General features: G+C 38.6%; 1 protein-coding gene across 10 annotated transcripts in view; it reads left to right on the top strand.

Annotated features, from left to right (window-relative positions):
- Positions 1-21,595, top strand: part of TTLL5 (tubulin tyrosine ligase like 5) — a 257,649-nt gene that overhangs the window by 102,697 nt on the left and 133,357 nt on the right. For 6 of the 10 annotated variants that reach the window (XM_080661710.1, XM_080661708.1, XM_080661704.1 and 3 more), the window contains 7 exons: positions 2,144-2,264; positions 5,079-5,225; positions 6,530-6,633; positions 9,102-9,229; positions 11,984-12,067; positions 12,855-13,256; positions 19,069-19,256. In XM_080661710.1, the coding sequence (XP_080517836.1) occupies positions 2,144-2,264; positions 5,079-5,225; positions 6,530-6,633; positions 9,102-9,229; positions 11,984-12,067; positions 12,855-13,256; positions 19,069-19,256 (1,174 nt within the window). The remainder of the gene's footprint in view (positions 1-2,143; positions 2,265-5,078; positions 5,226-6,529; positions 6,634-9,101; positions 9,230-11,983; positions 12,068-12,854; positions 13,257-19,068; positions 19,257-21,595) is intronic. The other 4 variants (XM_080661709.1, XM_080661706.1, XM_080661711.1 and 1 more) reach the window with 3 other exon arrangements.

Below are 21,595 nucleotides of genomic sequence, written 5' to 3'. Positions count from 1 at the left end.
CTACTGGGAATCTGGGCGAGGTCCATGGCAAGGATTCAAGACTCCAGGCCCCAACCCCCTAGTTATATGTATATATTTAATCTAATAAGACTTTTTCACATCTTGATAGCATTTCCTATGTTGTTAGTTTTTTTAAATCCTCACCCAAGGAGTGAGGGTTCTCTCCCCCCGCCCCGCCCCCCCCCCTGCTATTTTTAGAGAGAGTGGAAAGGAGGGAAGAGGGGGGGAAGACAGAGGAAGAGAAAGAGAGAAGGAAACATGAGAGACACATTGATTGGTTGCCTTCCGCTGGAGCACCAGCGGGGGCGGGGATTGAACCTGCAATGGAGGTAAGTGCCCTTGCTGGGAATTGAACCCGTGACCCTTCAATCCACAGGCCGATGCTCTAACAATTGAGCAAAACTGGCCAGAACTATTTTTTATACTAAGGATCCACATAGGCTTTTGTTTTTGGTTTCTTTGGTGTAAATCATTGTGGTTTTCATTCTTTTCTCTTTTTATTTGTTTGTTTGTTTCAAATGACTAGCTAACAAATGTATCTAATACCTTAGGGGCAAACTCAGGATTAACATCCTACGCATCTCTTTAACAAGGGCAGAAAACTCAGTACTTGTTCATTTGATTTTCGACAATGATTTGCAACAAAATAATTGAAATCTTCTAAGCAATAATTCCCTTATCCAAAGACCTTCATGTTTTAACATTAAAAGACTAATCAATAAAACTGGCTATTCTGCTAAATTTGGAGGTGTCTGACACATGCTATTTCTAGTTCATTATTGCAGGTGAATTCGTTGACCAAAATTGATTTACTTTGATTTGAAAGGAATTTGTTGTGGAGGTAAAGCTATGGGAATGGTTGAGGGGAAAGTGACATGTGGTCCCCAGGTGAACAAGAATATAATTGTTGTCTTTGTTGAGAAACACTTGGAAATATAAATTTATTTTTTTCAATGTCATGTTATACTCCCATAGACTATCCCTATTAAAAACAAAGATGTAGCCTTTCTTATATTTCATGCTCTGAAGATCTTATGTATTAAACTCTCCAAAGCAAATCTACTCCTCAACTTGACTCCCTTTCCCTCCAGTCCCTCCAACACACACATGTAAGCTAGACCTAGACCCTCCTGGGATTTCCAGTTTACTCTGGACGAGCCCCTCATCCCAACCTTGGAGGAACAGTGAGTAGAAAGCACTCAGTGATTGCATGTGTGAGGATTGTAAACAAAATTTGTGTTGGGCCCCAATCTTCGCTGATGTAATTTTGGCTAGAGTGTCAGAAGGCCGATCAGCTGAAGTAACCGAAATCTCCCCTGAAAGAAAACAGAGCTGCTGCACTTAGCCGCCGAAGTGGAAATCATCAGTGTCTCTCTGGTTCCTCAGGCTGCCACACTGTACTTACCAGATTTCCTGGTCTCCGACCGAGACCACCCATCAGCCGTCAGGTGGGTTCTTCGGCGATGGCGCTGAGGAGCTTTGTCCTGCATGTGAGGGTTTCTCTTTCCCACTGAACATCTGGGCTTGTCCTAGCCTGTCTATGCCAAACTCTGTTGGCCCTCACTCATTTGTTCTGGGCCTCTGCCACTCTCGTCTCGTAGTTGAGAAAAGCATGACCTTAAAATTTGGTCTCAAAAGTTCCTTTGTAGGATTTATCTATTTCCTGCTTTGGAGGCTTTTGCACACCAGAAATATTAGTTGCCATAGCAAAAGCCATACTTTTGCACTAACTGGTAAGTATGTTCTTATGGGCCTCCAAAGCAGAAAAACTTTTCTACATTAATACAAAGGCTCTTGTGAAGATTCAATATTTTTCCTGTCCATTTCCCAAGGAAGTTGTTTAAAAAGTTCAAAGATACATATGTATGTAGGAAACCTGATTTTCTATTATTGTTTGAGTTTCCCTTGTGGAAATAATGAGAAAAATAAATAGGATTCTCCATTTCTAATTCTTTTAATAGAAAAAAATCTCATGTACTGTTTTAGAAGGAATCTTTATTCAGTGACTATATGGTTTGTGGGCTTTATTTTTCTTAGCTATCCTACTAGAAGGAGCCTCAAGAGCCACTTTGAGAGAGGCAAGTACACATTTGCTAGATTACCATTCTGCCTCATAACGGTATGCTGTTTTGGATTTCTATAGCAAAGTGCAGGCCCGAATAGCATTCTCTGCCTATCTCCAGCATGTCCAAATTCGCCTGATGAAAGACAGCGGAGGTCAAACGTTCAGTGCCAGTTGGGCTGCCAAGGAAGATGAACAGATGGTGAGGCTCTTCTGTTGGGACTTTTCACTTTCCCTTTTCTTTCTCTCTCCCCTCCCTTTTTTTTCTATTACGGTAAAGAGCAATATATTCTTCTGGTCAATGAATTATTTCAGGTCTAGTGTATAGATTTCTTTTACTTTAATGTGAAGTAAATCTTTGTTCTGGGGCCATATTCATTATACTTATGTGTTGGGGACATCAATTTACTTCATTCCGAAATGGAAATTGACTGCTGAGTAGATGTCAGGTCCTGTGCAAAGCCCTCGAAAAAGAATAACAATTAGAATATTTTCTCAAGGAAGTTTATGTTTTATTAACTCTCTGAGGGAGGCACTACCATCCCCATTTTATAGATGAGGAAACAAAGATCTAGAGAAGGAAGATAACTTGCCTGTTGTGTGTCCCACAGCTTGTATGTGGTAAACTGGAACTAGAACCCTGAAGTTATAATGGTACATTATTTGCTCTTCCATTGTTTCCATGAGTCATAAGGCATTTATTTTTCTGTCCTGAGGTGTCAAGTTAGCGCTTTGAAAGTTAACACTTTATCATAGGCCCTCTGAGAGTGTAACCTCCTCCATTTTAACATTTTTTCTTCACTAGTTGTAACTTTATAAAATTCTTAGATTACTGGAAACAAACATGTAATAATTTTTACTGTGTATCAGTCATTTGAACATGCCTAGAATTTAATATTCTAGCAAGGTTTTTCCTTTTGGATCAGAATGAACTTAAATTTATTTGGCAAAGTCAATGTTTTTGGAAGAAGCTACAGCCCTTCCGTAGCCATTTTAACCACAGGGATCTGTCACCAAAAAAGAGAGGGACCTTTAAGTCTTAGAAAGTTGCATCCTTTGTCCAGCTCACTGGTGTCCCTACTGTAATTTCCAATTGTCCACATTCAAAAGGCATACAGTAATCCCAGCTTATTATAAAAACATGATGGCTAGCTCAGAAAACAACTTGTGAATTTAAAGAAGCCACTGCAACCCAGAGATAAAACCCTGTGTGTTGTGAATAATCTCTCAGCCATCAGTGGAAAATGTTAGCTCTGCTCTTTCCAAGTGGAAAATTGAAACTGCCTTTTTGAGAGTCAGTTTGTCTGCTCCACTGTGAAAAAAGAATGTTTTAATATAACAGCTTAAACCACCCTATGTACAGGGAGCAGAGTAGAGCTATGAAACCCAACCCTCTAGTTATGAAGCTATTTCTTTATACTGGAATAAATTGGCACCAAAGGACAATGAACCAAAATCAAATAGAAAAAAACAAAACCAAGCAGAAAAAAATAGCTCGGAAGAGAATAACCACTCAACTATTGGCTAGGAATTCACGCAGGATTTCTATGGTGATTTTTACAAGAATATTTAGGATCATCACTGAAAAATTTAATACCAGTTCTGTGCATTTATTTGTGAAAATATATCTAGGAAGCAAACCCTAACCCATTCCCTGAGGATTGTGGCAGTGGTCTTGTTTATGAGGAAGGTAGGTGTAGAATTGTCTCTCTAGTCCAGGTTAGGGTTAGAGATTCTTTATTACATAACTCACAGAAGGCATATCAATAAACGGTTCCAACATCTGTCATCTTAAGGCAATTTCATTGCGTTTGGCAGAGGAGGGAAGGAACAACAATCTTTAAGGCGTGTGGCCTTGCAAAATATTTCTTTGAAGCATCTATGATGTTATGAATGATTCTGATTGGTGTGTATTCAGAATCCTTTCTTCCATTCAAGTGAGATGCATTCTTTCTTCCCCTTAATGACCCTCCACTGTGCCCTGCTTGCCAATCCTTAATTCTAAAGACTTCCTTATCCCCGGGACAGAAAAAAACACATCACCTTTCAAGCACAGTAACAGCTCTTTCTCTCCCTCTGTTCCCCTTTCTCTGCTGAGTATGATTTTGGTATTATCTCATACGGCTCCATTAGGGCCACGTCTTGGTCGTGGTTCTTTCCAGCTCCAGCCTCTTGGAAGCTTTGGGCAGGGGACCCTTTCCTCCCTCAATTTCCATGACATTGTTTTCTCTTGGGTTTCTTTCTGCATTTATGATGTTTCTACCATGGGGTTGTGTGTGTGATCTGGGTAGTTTTTGTGTTGTTTTTCTGATCCTCCCCTCCCCCCACATATCTCTAAGCATGACTATTTCTATATTCTTTCTCTACCTTCTCACCTTTGATATTTTCATCTGCTCTTATGGTTTTGTTTCCACAACTTGTCTTTGAATGCCATTTTCCCTAAATAGCTTTCTCTGATCACCCTATTAGAAGTGAAATCTGCACTTTAAATTGTTATAATACTATTTGTATATGAATTATGGTAGTTTTACAGCTATTTATTGCATAATTATTGATTTTGATTTTCCAATTGCCAGCTTATTAAGAGAAGAGAATGCATTTCCTTTGTGTATCCATGTCTTTATGTATCCTTCCTACACCTAACATGTTTGCTCTGGGTCTTTTTTTTTTTTTTAATTTTTTTTTTTATTGATTTCAGAGAGGAAAGGAGAGGGAGAGAGAGATAGAAAGATCCATGATGAGAGAGAATCCTTGATCAGTTGCCTCCTGCATGCCCCCTATTGGGGATTGAGCCTGCAACCCAGGCATGTGCCCTTGACTGGAATCGAACCCGGGACCTTTCAGTCCTCAGGCTGAGGCTCTATCCACTGAGCCAAACCAGCTAGGGCTGGGTCTTATTTGTTGAAATGTATAGTTTGCTTTTTTTCACTTCTCTGTTGTATAATCCCTTGATAGCTTGCCTTCTGTTGCTTAGCACAATCCTTGCTTTCCCCCGACAATGACTCTTAATTCATAGGAGCTAGTGGTTCGTTTCCTCAAGCGAGCATCAGGTAACCTCCAGCACTCACTGAGGATGGTGTTACCCAGCCGACGATTGGCACTTCTGGAACGCAGGAGAATCCTGGCCCATCAGCTGGGTGACTTTATCATTGTGTACAACAAGGTAGGTGGTTTATCTGTTAGTCTTTGCTTTAGATTGCCGCGCGCGGTCAGAAACAGGCTGGAAGCCTCTGTCCCACTGGCTGGCAGGTCTTTCTTCTCTTCTCTAGCCTCATTATCCCATGTGTGACCATTACAGGGAGCAAGACCTCATTCCTTAACCCAGGTGGGCTGAAAGGCTACTTATTTATTACTTCTGAGGGCCCCAGTGGCCATAGTTAACTCTTACCACAAGGCATATTCCTTTCGAGCACTGTTGCACCTGTGATGACTCCTGTGCTGTGTGAATTTGCATTGTCCTGATGGTGCCTGTAGACCAGCTTTGGGCAAACTACGGCCCGCGGCCGGATCCGGCTGTTCTATCCAGTTCTCTCGCTCTCCCCTCCGCTCCTTTACTTTGAATTTATATTAGTTCACACTCCATCCATGCTTTTGTTCCGGCCCTCCAGTCCAGTTTAAGAACCCATTGTGGCCCTCGAGTCAAAAAGTTTGCCCACCCCTGCTGTAGACAGTGGTGAATTGACTATTTGAGAGCTAATTTGAACTGTGGATTTAATATAATTACAGTCTTCTTTCCTGAGAGAGTTATACTTTGTTCTCTAGAACATTTAACCAGTGGCATCATTTTACAGTGAAGCCCAGGAAATACATTATTTGGTTAGATTACTTTGTAAAGCATCTTTTATCCAAGGGTCTCAGAATGCTTTAGAAATACATTTTTTTTTTGGCTTATAAGACAATATGGTCACTTTACAAAAGGAAAAGCTGAGGCCTGAAAATCTAAATGGCATTTTAAAAGATGCGTGGAATGATTGGCAGAACATTAACATAACTGAATCCATAGCCCACGATTTTTTCCAGATCTGTTCAGAATTTTGGTATGTCTTGTATAAATGAAGGATTTATTCAGTTTGGGTGCTGGTTGATATAGGAGTATCTTCAAAGACCTATTTTTCTTCTCCCTAATTGTAATAAAATGCAGTTTCTGTTTTCATATTGTTGAAGCTGTAAGTATGGCCACAGACATTAGTAAAGTGCTTTATATTAAAAGCCCTTTTCTCAGTGGGCTCTGTGAATAGAAAGTAAAAACATGATAACAACTTACATTTATTCTGCAATTTTTATTTGGAAATTTCACAGTGTTTCATGAAATAATGGCAGAAAGCAATGTATCATATCGATGGGTGGCAGAAGTCCATAGAGGAATTAAATGTCTTTACTAAGCTGTGAAACCAGATGATGAAATCTGCATTTATCAGGAGTCAGTTTTATCTTGTTGTTTTTCTGTGGGGGTTGGGGACTGGGTAGGAAACAGAACAGATGGCTGAAAAGAGATCGAAGAAGAAACTTGAGGAAGAAGAGGAAGATGGGGTGAATGCGGAAAATTTTCAGGAGTTCATCAAACAAGCAAGGTAGAAGACATTTTTGAAGAATTAAAACTCCTATTCCATCTTCCATACGCCCATTGAATTCCCAATATTCCCTTGTTCCTAATATATGGATGTGAATAAAATCACTCTTAGAAGGAAAAAAAGAGTTTCTTAGGCTTGGCCTCTCCATATCTCAGCCAGTTATGTTGCTGTTGTCATGGTTTAGTTTATCATAACACTGCTGCTGGTTATCTGGGCTGTATTTCTAGACAGCCTTCAAAGTGCTGAGAGAGCCCTTTGGAAAGTTGAAGTTAGAGGCTTCTAGTGTTTACTGGATCTGAATTTATCCCTGGCCTACTGATGCAGAGAGATGACCAAATTTTGCCTACATTAAGTGGGCTGAGAAATTGGCAATTTCTCAGCACTGTGAGGGTTACGCCTAATTTATATAAAATAGAACAAGTCCTTCATGCTTAGGGTTAGTCTTTAGGGATTGAAAATTTTAGCATTTGGCTCTCCACCTTGATATAAATTAGCAGGCCATTTTGTCCATTTACAATGTGTTTCCAAAGGAAGAGGTAACAAAGGTATTTATATTGTGTATGATTTGTCTAAAACAAAACAGACTTCTATAAGACCACTTAAATAAAAGATAAAACATCTATATAACCCCACTGATTAGTTTTCAACCATCAAAGTCACAGTGGGGAGTAAAGCAGTAGAAAAATCAACTCTCGGTTGATTTGTGAAGTTAAATCAGATGGTGGTTTATCAGTCACCAGCATGGTATGGTCTGTGTTTAATGCCTTGTGTAGACCTAATCATAGCCTCAATATCATGTGCTTAAACACACAGCAAACACTTCATTTTTTAGGAGTTCATAATCCTGTAGTTATTTTGTTGACATTCTTGGGTCTTGAGTAATTTGATTGATAAAGCAGGTATAGAAACAAAGAAAGAAACAGTTTGTCACATCAACATTATAAAAATAGAGAAGAAAAAACACTAGATTATGTTCAGAAAATGGTTCCTTTAAAATAAAAAGATTAATTTCTAGTTCCTCCTAGGGATCTTAAAAATCCCTAAAATATAAAAAAGAAAAGAAAAACAAGTGATGTATATTTCACTACTAGACCTAACTTGGGAGTCAAATTGAGTTATATATACTATTAGCTGGGATATAGACTTGGAGATAAAGTATATTTACTACTGATTGTGGACTAAATGCTGATTGTGGGAATAGGTGCTAGTGTCAGTTCCTTTATTACGCTTGGGTGGTACATGGATGCCTTTGTCAGGGTTGTTGAATTCAAACACCTGCAGGAGTCAGGCGGGGAAACATAAATTATGAAGAGGGCAGAGGATAAGATAGGAGGTATAAAGCAAGCCTGTATTTTGACCAACCTTCACCGTTCCCTGTCAGTAACCTGTGAAAGCCAAATAAAACACTGACAGGCAGAGGCAGCCTCCGCTCTAGGTCTTTGGTAGTTACTTAAGCCTTTATCTTGTGCTACTTCAGAGACCTTAGGGTTCACCCTGAAATTCATAGATGCCATTTCTTAGATTGTCATTACAGTGTGTGCTGAAGACAGGATATAGGTTCTTTGAAAGAATGCAGGAATATTTTGCTCATTTGAAGGCTTCTTATCTGGAACATAGCCAGGCTCCAGGGGAAAAAATGCAAAAAAGCCAGTGAGAGGCTGCTCTAGATGTTATAAAATCTATGTATAACATATGCACTGGAAGGATCTTAAGGGCTTTCATCTATTTCCTTATACTTTCATTTTGTGGGTATTCATAAGGTGCATATAATTTCAGTATTTGAAGTGACCTAGAGAACATCTAGTTCGTTCTCCTTCATTGTATAGATGGTCAGGGAACTCTTCCATGGTTACAGTGGTGGGTCTCCTTTGTGCTGACATAGACCAAATGTCAAGTGGCTCTTTTAGTGAGTATACCTCAATCACCCAGAAGTGGGGTGGGCGGACTGTAAAGGGCCAGAGAAGAAGGCTGCATGGAGTCTTTATAGCATATTCTTTAAAAATAGAAAAACCATGCTTAATTGGGAGCCATACGGAAACAGGCTGCTGGTCAGGTGGATCCCTGATCTAGAACAGTCTTTAGTTGGTGGATCCCTGATCTAGAACATGGCTGTCCAATAGAACTGTCTGTGTTGTAGTTACTGATGACTTGAAATGTGGCTAGTGTAACTAGGAAAAGAATCTTTAAATTTATTCCTTTTAACCCCTTAAATTTAAATAGTCACTTATAAGGCAGTGGCTACCATATTGGACAGTGCAGATCTAGAAAATTTACTGTGGAAGGAATAAAGCTTGAAATTTTTAGATTGCTTTACTTATATTGTATTTAACCATCTATTAGTCAGGAGTGTTCAGCTTGTCTTTTCATTTTCCCATTCTCCAGCTTACTCCATTTTCGTAATAAAATCTGGTGGGAAGATTTTCCAGAACAGCTTCCAGTTCTGACCATCCTTTCTCTCCTCATTTCAGTGAGGCTGAACTGGAGGAGGTGTTGACTTTTTATACCCAAAAAAACAAGTCTGCAAGCGTCTTCCTAGGGACTCACTCCAAAGGCTCTAAAAACAGCAACAGTTATTCTGATAGCGGAGCAAAGGGTGGTAAGTATGTTGGTTAATTCATGAAAAATAAGAAGAAGAAGTGGAAAAAAAAGATATGCAAAAGAGAGCCAAGAATAACGTGCTGTCTAAGCAATGATAGACACCACGGTGGTGACATTTTGCAGTGCCAGATAGGGGATAAGGAGGCATTACATTACATTTTTGTGCTAAAGGCAGAAGAGGGACAGGAACTGATTTTTTAATGATAATTAACAGCAGAGAGCTTTTCAAGACAAATTAATAGCCAACATTTAGTGAAAGATCCTGTTAATCTGCTGGACATGATCTTATTTTTTTACTTCCAAAAATCATATGGAGTAGGTGCTATTATAAAACTTCTTTACAGATGAGAAAACAGAAGCCAAAAGAGACTGAGTAACTTGCTCAAGGATGCCCTTGGCCATGCTGTGGGGCAGGAGTTTGAACCTTCTCCTGCCTGACTCAAAGCATGTGCTCTTAATCTTTTTCTCTGCCTCGCCTAATGATATCTCACTTTTGTTACATTTTTTTGCTTCCTCCAGCTCATAACCATTGGCATTTGGGGTAGGATAATTCTTTGTTGTGTAGGACTGTTCCATACCTAGTGATGATTTAATATTCTTAATCCCATTCAGTAAATTTCATTAAATTTCTTCGGTCATTGTAGTAACCCAAAATGTTTCCACATGTTTCTAAAAGTTTTCAGTGTTGGGGAACTCCATGATTGGGGATTTTAGAATTGATGTGGATCAAAGTATCTAGGTTGCATCACGTGATTAAAAAAGTAGCAGTGATATTCTGTTCTAAACAGAGCTCTGTGCTTTAAATGTAAGATTCATTTAAAATTTAGATGGAAGTATACTAGTAAGATACAGTACTCAATAAACTAATTTTGTCAAGGAGTTAAATAGCAGATTCAAAGGTGGAGTTTTTTCCTGTTCTTTAGGCTACCGTAGCCTAATGTGGAAATGGCCATGATAATTGGCCATTTAAAATGTGAGTTTGTTTTCCCCAGAAAAGCAGTGTTAATATTTTAAAAACCTTTTAGGTTCTGAGGCTAGTCCACGAAAGCCTATTTAGCTCACTGTATCACTGAATTTTTCTGTTACTAGATGTCCTTCTGAATTCAGTCCTCTACTTGAGCTTTCTTAACTTACCTAAGTCCTGAAACTAGTTTATTCATCTGTTCATTCACTCCTTCTAAATATTTTTATTGAGCATCTGTTATTTGCCATCTATTACTGTGATAGTTGTAGGTATGCAATGACCAGGACTGTCATAGTCCTTTACTTTATGTAACATTTATTGTCTTTGGATGAAGTTGGAGGAATAAATACAGGAAGAAGGTTGGTGGAAGTGTTGGGGAAGAGAGGCTCGCGAGTTCTTATAATGAGGTTGGGGTAGAGAAAAGTGTGTTAACCCAAGTAGGTGAGGGCCTAGATTGCAATTCAGAATTTAACTTCTCCCCTGGCAGTAATGGGGAAGCCCTAACAAAATGTACTGGCAGCATTATACCTATTTGTATAAATGGGTCCTTGGAAATTCTGGAGTTTGTGTGTTAAGGACTGCCTTTATATAAAAAGATCTATACCTGTCTATACCTATCAAGAGTAACTAGAGGATGTCCTAGCCGGTTCAGCTCAGTGGTTAGAGTGTTGGCCCATGGGCTGAAGGGTGTCTGGTTTGATTCTGGTCAAGGTCTCATAGCTCGGTTGGGACACATGCAGGAGGCAACCAGTCGATGTGTCTCTCTCACATTGACGTTTCTCTCTCTGTCTCTCCCCTCCCTTTACCTTCCACTCTTTCTACAAATCAATGGGAGGGAAAAATCCTTGGATGAGGATTAGCAAAAAGAAAAAAAAAAAAGAAGAACCACCAGAGGGGCAAAAGGAATGCCTCAACCAAGGAAACACCATTATGACATTTGATGATTTCTGGACTCATTTCAAACATGAGCACACAAATGTGTGATAGTATGACCATGGCTGATGGAGAGGAGAATTCATGTGTCCTAATTCTTTCATTCTGAAAGATGACCTGTAAAATGTCCTTTTGTAAGTTTTGCTATGAGCCTAGCCCTTGAGAAAGATTATGGAATATTCCCCTAAGTATATGAATAGTTCTGGCTGTCCTTTTTCAGTAATCTGTGGCAGAAAAAAAAAACAAATTTGTTAGAGTGGAAATTTATTTTATTAGAGTTTTTATTTTGTTGTTGAATATACTGATCAACCTATCTCAAGTAAACTCACTTAGCTTATTGAAGTAAAGCCAAGGAGTTTAAGATACATAACTGTTGTAATATCTAGGTGTCCTGCCAGCAAATATCAGGGCTGTTCTTTCTATCTCTTGGTGGTTGCCCTGCTCCATACAAATTATGACCTCTTTGTTCCAGAGGGTACCACCAGCCTGCTTGGTCTCTTGTTCCCGTAGTCTGAGTTCTTGGCAGAGGCATCTGACTGTCCTTATCTTCTTTTCCAAGCATGTCCTAGATTGTGGCAGTCGGTGGACGGCTGTCTTGGATTTAAATGTCTTTTCCTGGTTCAGTTAGCAGGAGCTGGGCTTGGGGATCATTGGGAATCATTTGGTTGGTTGCCCACTCTACAGAGAAGTGGGTCTGGCCATCCTTGGAAAAGTGTGGTTGAGGTAGGATTGGTTCCTAGGATTGATTTATAGTTGTGTTATATTTTTGTAAACAAAAGTATATGTAGCGACACCCTAGCATTAGTAGGAGAGCCTCAGGTCAGTATTTTGGTCAGTATTTATCTTTTATTTCAGATCACCCTGAGACAATGGAAGAAGTGAAAATAAAGCAGCCCAAACAGCAACAGGCAACAGAAATTCACTCTGATAAATTATCTCGTGAGTGACTTCAGACCACATAGATTTGCTGCTCACTGATAAATCCATGAAAGGAAAAAAAAAGTCCTCAGATATTAAATGATTCGAGAGCATGAGACATTACCCCAAAGAAGTTCCTTTTCTTTGCTCTTCCTTTTCCCTTAGAATTTCCTCTAATCTACTGAGAACCTGTTTTCCTTCCAAGGAATTTCTCACTTTAATGTTTAGAAATTCTGAGCACTTTTCTAGAAGGTTGAAAAGCCGAAGGAGGGTGTTAGCTGTCACTACCAGAAACTTAGTCTGATGCCCTAACACAGTGGTTGGCAAACTGCAGCTCATGAGCCACATGCGGCTCTTTGGCCCCTTGAGTGTGGCTCTTCCACAAAATACCACGGCCTGGGCGAGTCTATTTTGAAGAAGTGGCATTAGAAGAAGTTTAAGTTTAAAAAATTTGGCTCTCAAAAGAAATTTCAATCGTTGTACTGTTGATATTTGGCTCTGTTGACTAATGAGTTTGCCGACCACTGCTAACATTTGTAAAACTTCTGCTCTGGTTAATGGAGCTAGTCCCAACTCCAGCTCTGAAAAAGAACTAAAAGCAAACTCTTTCTGTTGCCAGGTTATCTCCGCAGGCAAAATTTATTAAATTCATGATGAATACTCACTAAAGTCTGTATTTTTCATGATTTCTGTTTCATGATAAGATTATTTTGATGTTTAAATATGTTTATGTCATGCTTTATTGTGATTATATATCAGTTTTTCTTAAAATGATCTATTTTTTTTTGTTTTGTTTTTGTTTTAATAGGACTTACCACTTCAGCAGAAAAAGAGACTAAATTAGTCTTTACCAATCCTTCCTCTGCTTCTTTTTCTGGTCCTGCTACTACTCTTCTGCAGAAAGTTCCCAACACCCATTTGTCATCTATTATTACAACCTCTGACCTCTCACCAGGGCCTGGTCACCAAACTTCTTTATCTCAGATTCCTCCAGCCATCCCCAGCATGCCTCACCAGCCAACAGTGTTGCTGAGCACAGTCCCTGACAGTGCTTCTCCCTCCATACATCCTGGGACACAGAACGTACCAAGCCCCGCTGGCCTGCCACGCTGTCGATCAGGCAGTTACACCATTGGCCCCTTTTCCTCTTTCCAGAGTGCTGCACACATCTATAGCCAGAAACTGTCTCGTCCCTCTTCAGCAAAGGCAGGTGAGTGAGAAAATGAAAGGCAGCCTGCAGTGTCAGCTCCTCCCAGCCCCAGTAAAAAGAGAATGTCATCTTTTCCCTTTGCCTTTTTTTTTGTTAAGGTAAAGGATATGCTGCATTGTTCTGGTATAACTAAGGAAGAGTCTTGCATTTGGTCCAGTGGCATTCATTCATTGATACAAAATAAAACAATTTCTTTTAGGTGCTGGGATAAAGAAATGAATAAGACAGGGCTTCTATTTAGTAGGAGCTTACAGTCTAATTAAAATATTTCTCTGCCAGGCCAATGTGGCTCAGTGGTTGAGCATTCACCCATGAACCAGGAGGTTTACGGGTCAATTCCCGGTCAGGACACATGCCAGGGTTGTGGGCTCAATCCCCAGTAGGGGGAGTGCCGGAGGCAGCCAATCAATGATTCTCACCATTGATGTTTCTCTCTCTCTCTTCCTTTCTCTTCCATCGTGAAATAAAAAAACATATATGTATATATATAACATATGTATATATGTTATATATATATATATATGTGAGATTTCCCATCACAGATAATCATAGATCTATGAGTGTGCTATGTGCATTCTTTCTGATTCAAATAGTTATTCCTGACATCAGACAAATTAATATTGATTTTTAATGTATTTAAAGTCAAGTGTGACCTGAATAAATAACCAAAGAATTCTTAAGATAGGATATCTAATTTTATTTTATTTTTAACTTTATTTTTATTGTTGACATTATTACAGATGTCTAGGGTATCTAATTTTAAATGAAGTAGACCCATTTTATCATTCAAGTTTTTCTCTTTTTTAAATATATATATTTTTAATTGATTTTTAGAGAGAGAGGAAGGAAGAGGGAGAGACAAAGAGAAACATGCCCCCTATTGGGGATGGAACCCGTAACCCGGGCATGTGCCCTGACCAGGAATCAAACCAGCAACCTTTCGATGCATGGGATAATGCCCAACCAAATGAGCCACACTGGACAGGGCTTTCCTCATTATTAAATAACAGCTTTATTGACATGTAATTAACATGCCATAAAATTCACCTATTTAGGGTGTAGAATTCAGTGGTTTTTAGTATATTCACAGTTTTGCAACACCACTATTTGTTTTAGAACATTTTCATTGTCCCAAAGAAATCCCATACCTATTAGCAGTTACCATCCATGTCCTCCTTCCACCAGCCCTTTGCAACCACTAATCTACTTTCTGTCTCTATAGAGTTGCCTATTCTGGATATTTCATATAAGTAGAACCATACAATTGGTGGTTTTTGTGAATGGCTTCTTTCACTTACCATATGTTTTCCTGACTCCTCCATGTTGTAGTATGTATCGGTACTTCATTTCTTTTTGTGGTTGAATAACATCCCATGGGATAGATGTACCACATTTTTTATCTAGTTATCAATTGTTTTCACTTTTTGGCTATTGTGAATAATGCTTCTATGAACATTCCTGTACAAGTTTTTGTGTGGACTTACATTCCAGTTCTGTTGGATGTAAACCTAGATGTAGAATTGCTGGGTTACATGGTAACTTTATAGTTCTTTTTGAGGAACTTCCGGATTGTTTCCAAAGGGACTATACCATTTTACCACCAGCAGAGTATGAAGGTTTCAATTTCTCCACATCCTTGCCAACACTTATGATCTGTATTTTTTATTTTACCCATCCTGGTAGGTTTGAGGTAGTACCTTTTTTTGTGTGTGGTCATCATTTGCATTTCCCTAGTGACTAATGATGTTGAGCGTCTTTGCATGTGCATAGTGGTCATCTGTATATCTTCTTATTCAAATACTTCGCCCATTTTTAAATTGGGATATTGTCTTTTTATTGTTGAGTTGTAAGTGTTCTTTATATATTCTAGGTACAAGTCCTTTGTCAGATACTTTATTCACAAAGATTTTCTCCTGTTGGCTGTGTTTTCATTTTCTTTAAGCATAAAAGTTTTAAATTTTAATGAACTTTAACTTATTTTTTTTTCTTACCTGTGGTTTTGGTATCATATCTGAAAAACTATTGCCTAACCCAGTGGTTCTCAACCTTTTTAATGCCGCGACCCTTTAATACAGTTCCTCATGTTGTGGTGACCCCCAACCATAAAATTATTTTCGTTGCTACTTCATAACTGTAATTTTGCTACTGTTATGAATCGTAATGTAAATATCTGTGTTTTCCGATGGTCTTAGGCTCTACAGCAGTGGTTCTTGAGATGGTCCTAGGCTCTACAGCAGCGGTACATTACGATTCATAACAGTAGCAAAATTACAGTTATGAAGTAGCAACGAAAATAATTTTATGGTTGGGGGTCACCACAACATATGAGGAACTGTATTAAAGGGTCTCGGCATTAAAAAGGTTGAGAACCACCCAAGGTTACAAAGATTTATACATGGTGGGGCAAAAGTAGGTTTATAGTTGTGAGTACATGAAATACAGCTTATTCTAGTATTATTATTTATTAATTATTATTTTCCATACTAACAATGTTTCTCTAAGAATTTTATAGTATAGGCTGTTACATGTAGGTCTTTTATCCATTTTGAGTTCATTTTTATGCATGATATGGTATGAGTCTAACTTCATTTTTTTTGGCATGTGAATATTCAGTTGTCCCTTTCCATTTGTTGAAAGTGTATTATTTCCATGTTGAATTGTTTTGGCACTCCTAGCAAAAATCCTTTACTCAAAAATGTAAGGGTGCCAAAACCGGTTTGGCTCAGTGGATAGAGCGTCGGCCTGCGGACTGAGGGGTCCCAGGTTCGATTCCGGTCAAGGGCACGTGACTTGGTTGCGGGCACATCCCCGGTGGGAGGTGTGCAGGAGGCAGCTGATCGATGTTTCTCTCTCATCGATGTTTCTGACTCTCTATCCCTCTTCCTTCCTCTCTGTAAAATATCAATAAAATATATTTTAAAAAAAAAAATGTAAGGGTTTATTTCTGGATTTTCAGTTCTATTCCACTGATATATACATCTGTCCTTATGTCAGTACCACATTGTCTGTAGCATTGTAGTAAGTTCTGAAATCACCAAGAGTGATTCTTCCAATTTTGTTCTTTTTTATATTGCTTAGGCCAGTGGTCAGCAAACCACGGCTCGCGAGCCACATGCGGCTCTTTGGCCCCTTGAGTGTGGCTCTTCCACAAAATACCACAGCCTGGGCGAGTCTATTTTGAAGAAGTGGCGTTAGAAGAAGTTTAAGTTTAAAAAATTTGGCTCTCAAAAGAAATTTCAGTCATTGTACTGTTGATATTTGGCTCTGTTGACTAATAAGTTTGCCGACCACTGGCTTAGGCTATTTTTGTTTCCCTTGCACTTTCATATAAACTTTAGAATAAGCTTGTCAGTTTTTGTAAAACCATACAGATGGGATTTTGGTAGGTATTGAGTTTAATCTGTAGATTAGTTGGGGGAAAATCTTAACATCAGTCAGATTTGTAAATGCTTTAGTGATACCCATGTTAACGTGAGTGACAGCTAAACTATGTTTTGTAAATAGCCAGTCTGTTTCCTTTTTGTTTGTTTGTTTTGTTAATACTCACCCGAGGGTATTTTTCCCATTACTGTTTTTTTTTTTTAGAGAGAGTGGAAAGGAGGGAGATGGGAGAGAGAGAGAAACATTGATGTAAGAGAGACACATCCGTTGGTTGCCTCCCACACAAGGATCGAACCTTGATCGGGAATTGAACCCAAGGCCCTTCAGTGCGTGGGCTGACGCTCTAACCGCTGAGCACACCAGCCAGGGCGCTAGTCTGTTTCTTAATCAGCATCTGATTTCAAATGAAATGGATTTTATAACGTGGCTTGAATCAGAAATATTAAATGGGTTATTTTAATAAGACATAAATATGAATATGTTTCTGTGCTAATTCTATGTGATTATTATTATTTTTTAATCTTCTAAAATCAGTAATAATAATAATGTTTTGACTTGAACTTTTTTCTCTCATGTGAGAAATTCAGTAATGTCATTGTCTCCAATACCCTGTGTTTTCATCAAAACTTGTTTTTTCACCTTCCTTTTTCTATTTTTCTCAAAGAGGGTTAGGGAACAGAAGAAACTAGTCAGTTCCAAAATGTTTTCTTATTTCTTTTTTTTTAAAAAATATATTTTATTGATATTTTACAGAGAGGAAGGGAGAGGGATAGAGAGTTAGAAACATCGATGAGAGAGAAACATCGATCAGCTGCCTCCTGCACACCTCCCACTGGGGATGTGTGTTTTCTTATTTCTATTGTGATTTCTTCTTTTACCCATGGATTGATTATAAGTATATTCGTTATTTAGTTTTTATATAATTGGCATTCTCTACTTTTTCTAACTGGCTTTTAGCTTTTTTCAACTGTAGTCAAAAACATATTCTGAATGGCTTAAATAGTAGTAAACAACAATAGTCAGCAACAATATAGTAGATAGCAATAATAGCCTGCTAGTGATGGGAGTCAAATGTTTCTGTGGTTATTGAGTAGTTTGGGAATGAGATTAATATATTATTTAACTTTATTTAGACTTTTTATTTTTTAAATTTATTTTAATTATAGTTGACATACAATATTATATTAATTTCAGGTGTGGGAATCTTAGGTGAGGGTATTAATGCTACTCCTAGGCATATACACAAGAGTTCTCCCACATATGCACCAGGAGATGTATGCAGGATGTATGCTGCACCGTCTATAATAGCAATGAGCTTGAAATAACTAGGATATCCATTAATGGGGGAATAGAAAAAGAACTTGTAGTGTACTTGCAAAATGGAATACCAAGCAGCAGATAAAATTAATAAATTTTAGCTATACTTAGAAAGGATGAATCTTGGACGTATGGTAATGAATAACAAAAGCAAGTCCAAGGAAACCACTACAGTAAGGCTTACATTTTTCTAGAACTCAAAAACAAGCAAAATTCCCTGGTGTTGAGTATGTGTACACACAAATGCATACATAAATACACAATATAAAGTTATATTTTTTAAAAGGAAGGGAATACATGATAAAAGGAGGCAAGGGATCAGGAGGAGCACCTGATGCACATTTATTGTTGAGGTGGTCCTCGAGTTGATAATAAGTTCACGGGTGTTCACTATAATATGCTGTATGAGTTATACATCTGTTATAAATAATATTTTGTTTGTATCCCATAATAAACATGAGAATATTTAGATTTTTGAAAGCAATGTCACCAAATCATATATACAGAATGATACAGTTATAGAAGCATTAGTATGACAGAAAGAAAACACATTACAGTGTTTCTACTTTTTTGGATTTTTAAATTCTTTTCAGTAAGATGTGTGACTTTTAGCATAGGAAAAATATGAAGCTTGATTTTATATTAAATAATTTCTTTCTTGCCAGGATTTCAGTGTTCAAAACTAACAGAACTCTGATCTCAGAGCTTTGTTAGAAGGATTGTGGATGACTGACAGTGGATGCCATAGACTACGGCAAGTGCAGTCACACAAGAAAAAACAAGAATTATAATCATGCGTTTCGAGACTACATTTTTGTTCAGATTAGTAAATTCTAGGATTGGTTATTTCCACTACACAGGATGAAATTCTTTCTTATGAAGCTATCATAGAGAGCAAAAACACATTAATAAATGCATGTAACAATTGGGCAGTAGGAAGAATTTTTAGGGTATAGTAAGGACTTCTTTTTATTTTTGTGAGCATTGGAAGACAGTGTCTTCTCCTTATGTAGTCAGTAAAGTAATCTGGCTGAGGTTTCTCTGTCGTCATCCTAAGGTGTTTTCATTTTATTTTTACATGAGAAAAAACTTTTCTCTCTCTCTTTTTTTTTAGCAGGTTCAGGCCATCCAAATAAGCCGCATTCAGGAGCAGCCAAAACTCAAAAGGAGGGAGAAGATGTTCCTTCATATAGTAGGCGGTACAACCAGAGCATGGTGACAGCTGAACTTCAGCGGCTCGCCGAGAAGCAGGCAGCGAGGCAGTACTCGCCCTCCACTCACATCAGTCTCCTCACCCAGCAGGTATGCACAGTTTGGGGTGTCAGAGGGCTCCTTGGAGCTGACTCGGGAGTAATGACAGGGTACTCTGTCCTTACTAATTTCTATATCTGATGCCAGTTGAATGAGTACTAGCTGGTTTTGAACTAAGGAGTTCTTCAATTTGAAAGAAAATGAGTTTCTGTTATAGTTATTGCAAAGTCAAGTTGCAACTGATGTTGATGTACTTATTTCATGCATCTTTAAAAATAACTTTTATAGGATCTTTTAAAATAACTTCTTAATTTGGCAACATTTTCTAGTGAATTCTAGTCTTATAAATCTTTTTACCAGAATGCCATAACATTACCTTTTACTTTTCTTTTTTATTGTACCGTCTTTCGTCTTGTGATCTCAGATGTTTTATGGGTACTGATTAATAAAGTATTTCAGTACACCCTTCTCCAACACGTTATTCTTCCCATTTCACAGGTGGGGAAAACTGATGCTGAAAGAAATGATGTAGTTAAGGTCATCTGGAAAGCTGGCTGGATGGAAATAGATACCAGGATTTTGGCTTTAAGTTAGATAGATAATAACAAGCTTACAACACAATGAGATTAGGTGAAACTTTCAAGAACTCTGGGATTCTTTTTTCCCCTCCTCGCTGTGGTATTTAACTGAAAGTAGAACCCCTATCTTCTCCTTTTCCTTAAAGCAAAATGGCATCAAAGTCCTCCAAAAAAATGATCATAACTTAACCCCACAGTTATGTTTTCCTCTATCTCTGTTGTGAAAGATTCCTTAAATGGTGGCAACTCTGTGATGATGTCAAGTCTAGAAAACGTGAAGCTGTACTTTACTTTAAGCACATATTCAATGTAGGCAACACACTGCTCCCTGGTGGTGCCCTTCTTCTCTGTATAAGATTTAGGACCAAAATGAAAGGTAAGCCTTAGCTGTCCTTCAGCGTCACCCCAGTGTAGGAGGATGTAATTGGTTTTCTTTTTCAAATCTCTAATAGTTTGAAGGAAGGAAGAGGAAGAGACCCAATGTGAAACAGAAAGCAGAGACTTTATAAGGGCAATGTTGAGAATTGAAGGGAGTTAGATAGTTAGATTTTAGTGATAGGACAGTGGGCAGAGGGAATAGAATATCACGCCCATAGTAGAATGGGGAGGAATTTTGAAATGTGAGTGGCTATGAGGAAGAGAGAAAGGGGCCAGTGATCTGCTACACATCTTTTCATTGGCTCATAGACTAGAATATGTTTCCAATTTACAAATGAGCAGCTAGAAGCACCAAAGCATTAAAATTTTTTCTTTGCAACTGTAGTAAAGAAACATAGCCAACTTTGGTATTTACATATTTTCCACTTGTGTCATTTGGTGGATTGCAAATCTTGCAGAATGACAGGATCCTGATCTTGAGGGAATCTTAGGTGAGGGTATTATAATTGGAAAGTTGTCTTTCATCAGTCCATCTTTCTCGGCTGAGAAGAATTTCAGTGCCAGTGAAGTCCATCAGAATCCTCTTCGTAGGGCTCTGAACTTGCCATTAGATGTCAGTCTTAGCGTTTGGAGTCTTGGGAATAGTCTGGTTAGTGCTTGGAACAGTGCTGACGGAGGTGCTGTAGTATCTAATAAGCAGGGTGGAGAGGGGGGAAGAGAGTTGAATTGCCATCTAAAGACCTGCCTTCAGTCACTGACTAGCTGTGTGATTTTGGAAAATTCACTCAACTTCTCTCAACCTCAAGTTCTTTATTTGTTGTTGGGGAAAACACAACAGCACCATTTTCTGGAAAATCATTTTATTTTGTCCACAGTTTCAGTTATTTAGCCCATTAAAGTTTTTAGTGGCCGTCCTGGCCGGGTGGCTCAGTTGGTTGAGTGTTGTCCTGTACACCAGAAGGTTAGGGGTACGATTCCTGGTCAGGCACATACCTGGGTTGGGGGTTCAATCCCCATTTGGGGCAGGAGGCAACCGATGTTTCTTTCTCACGTTGATGTTTCTCTCTTTCTCTCTCCCTCTTTCTCTAAAATCAATAAACATATCCTTGGGTGAAGATTAAAAAAAAAGTTTTTAGTGGCATTCTCCATAAAATTTTTTTATTCAGATGTGTTTTTTAAATTTATTCATTCAAAAACATTTTATTAAGCTCTTAAGAGTGTTCCAGGCTTGGCACCAATCTGTGGGATGATAGAAGACAGTCCTCAGCATGAACTAACTCACAATCTGGTTCGTGGTGTTGGAGGACAGGGAGCCAGCAGGGACCAGCTAAGATGGAAGCTGGACAGGAAGACAAGGGCTGATTCACGGAGAGCTTTGAATGCCCCTTGTAGGAGCTCACTCTTCATTGCAGAGTTGACTGGGAGCCACAGAGA

This window comes from Plecotus auritus (genome assembly GCF_963455305.1).
Source record: "Plecotus auritus genome assembly, chromosome: 1".
NCBI lineage: Eukaryota > Metazoa > Chordata > Mammalia > Chiroptera > Vespertilionidae > Plecotus > Plecotus auritus.
The sequence above is the reverse complement of the archived record's forward strand: the minus strand, read 5'-3'. Positions and strand labels throughout refer to the sequence as shown.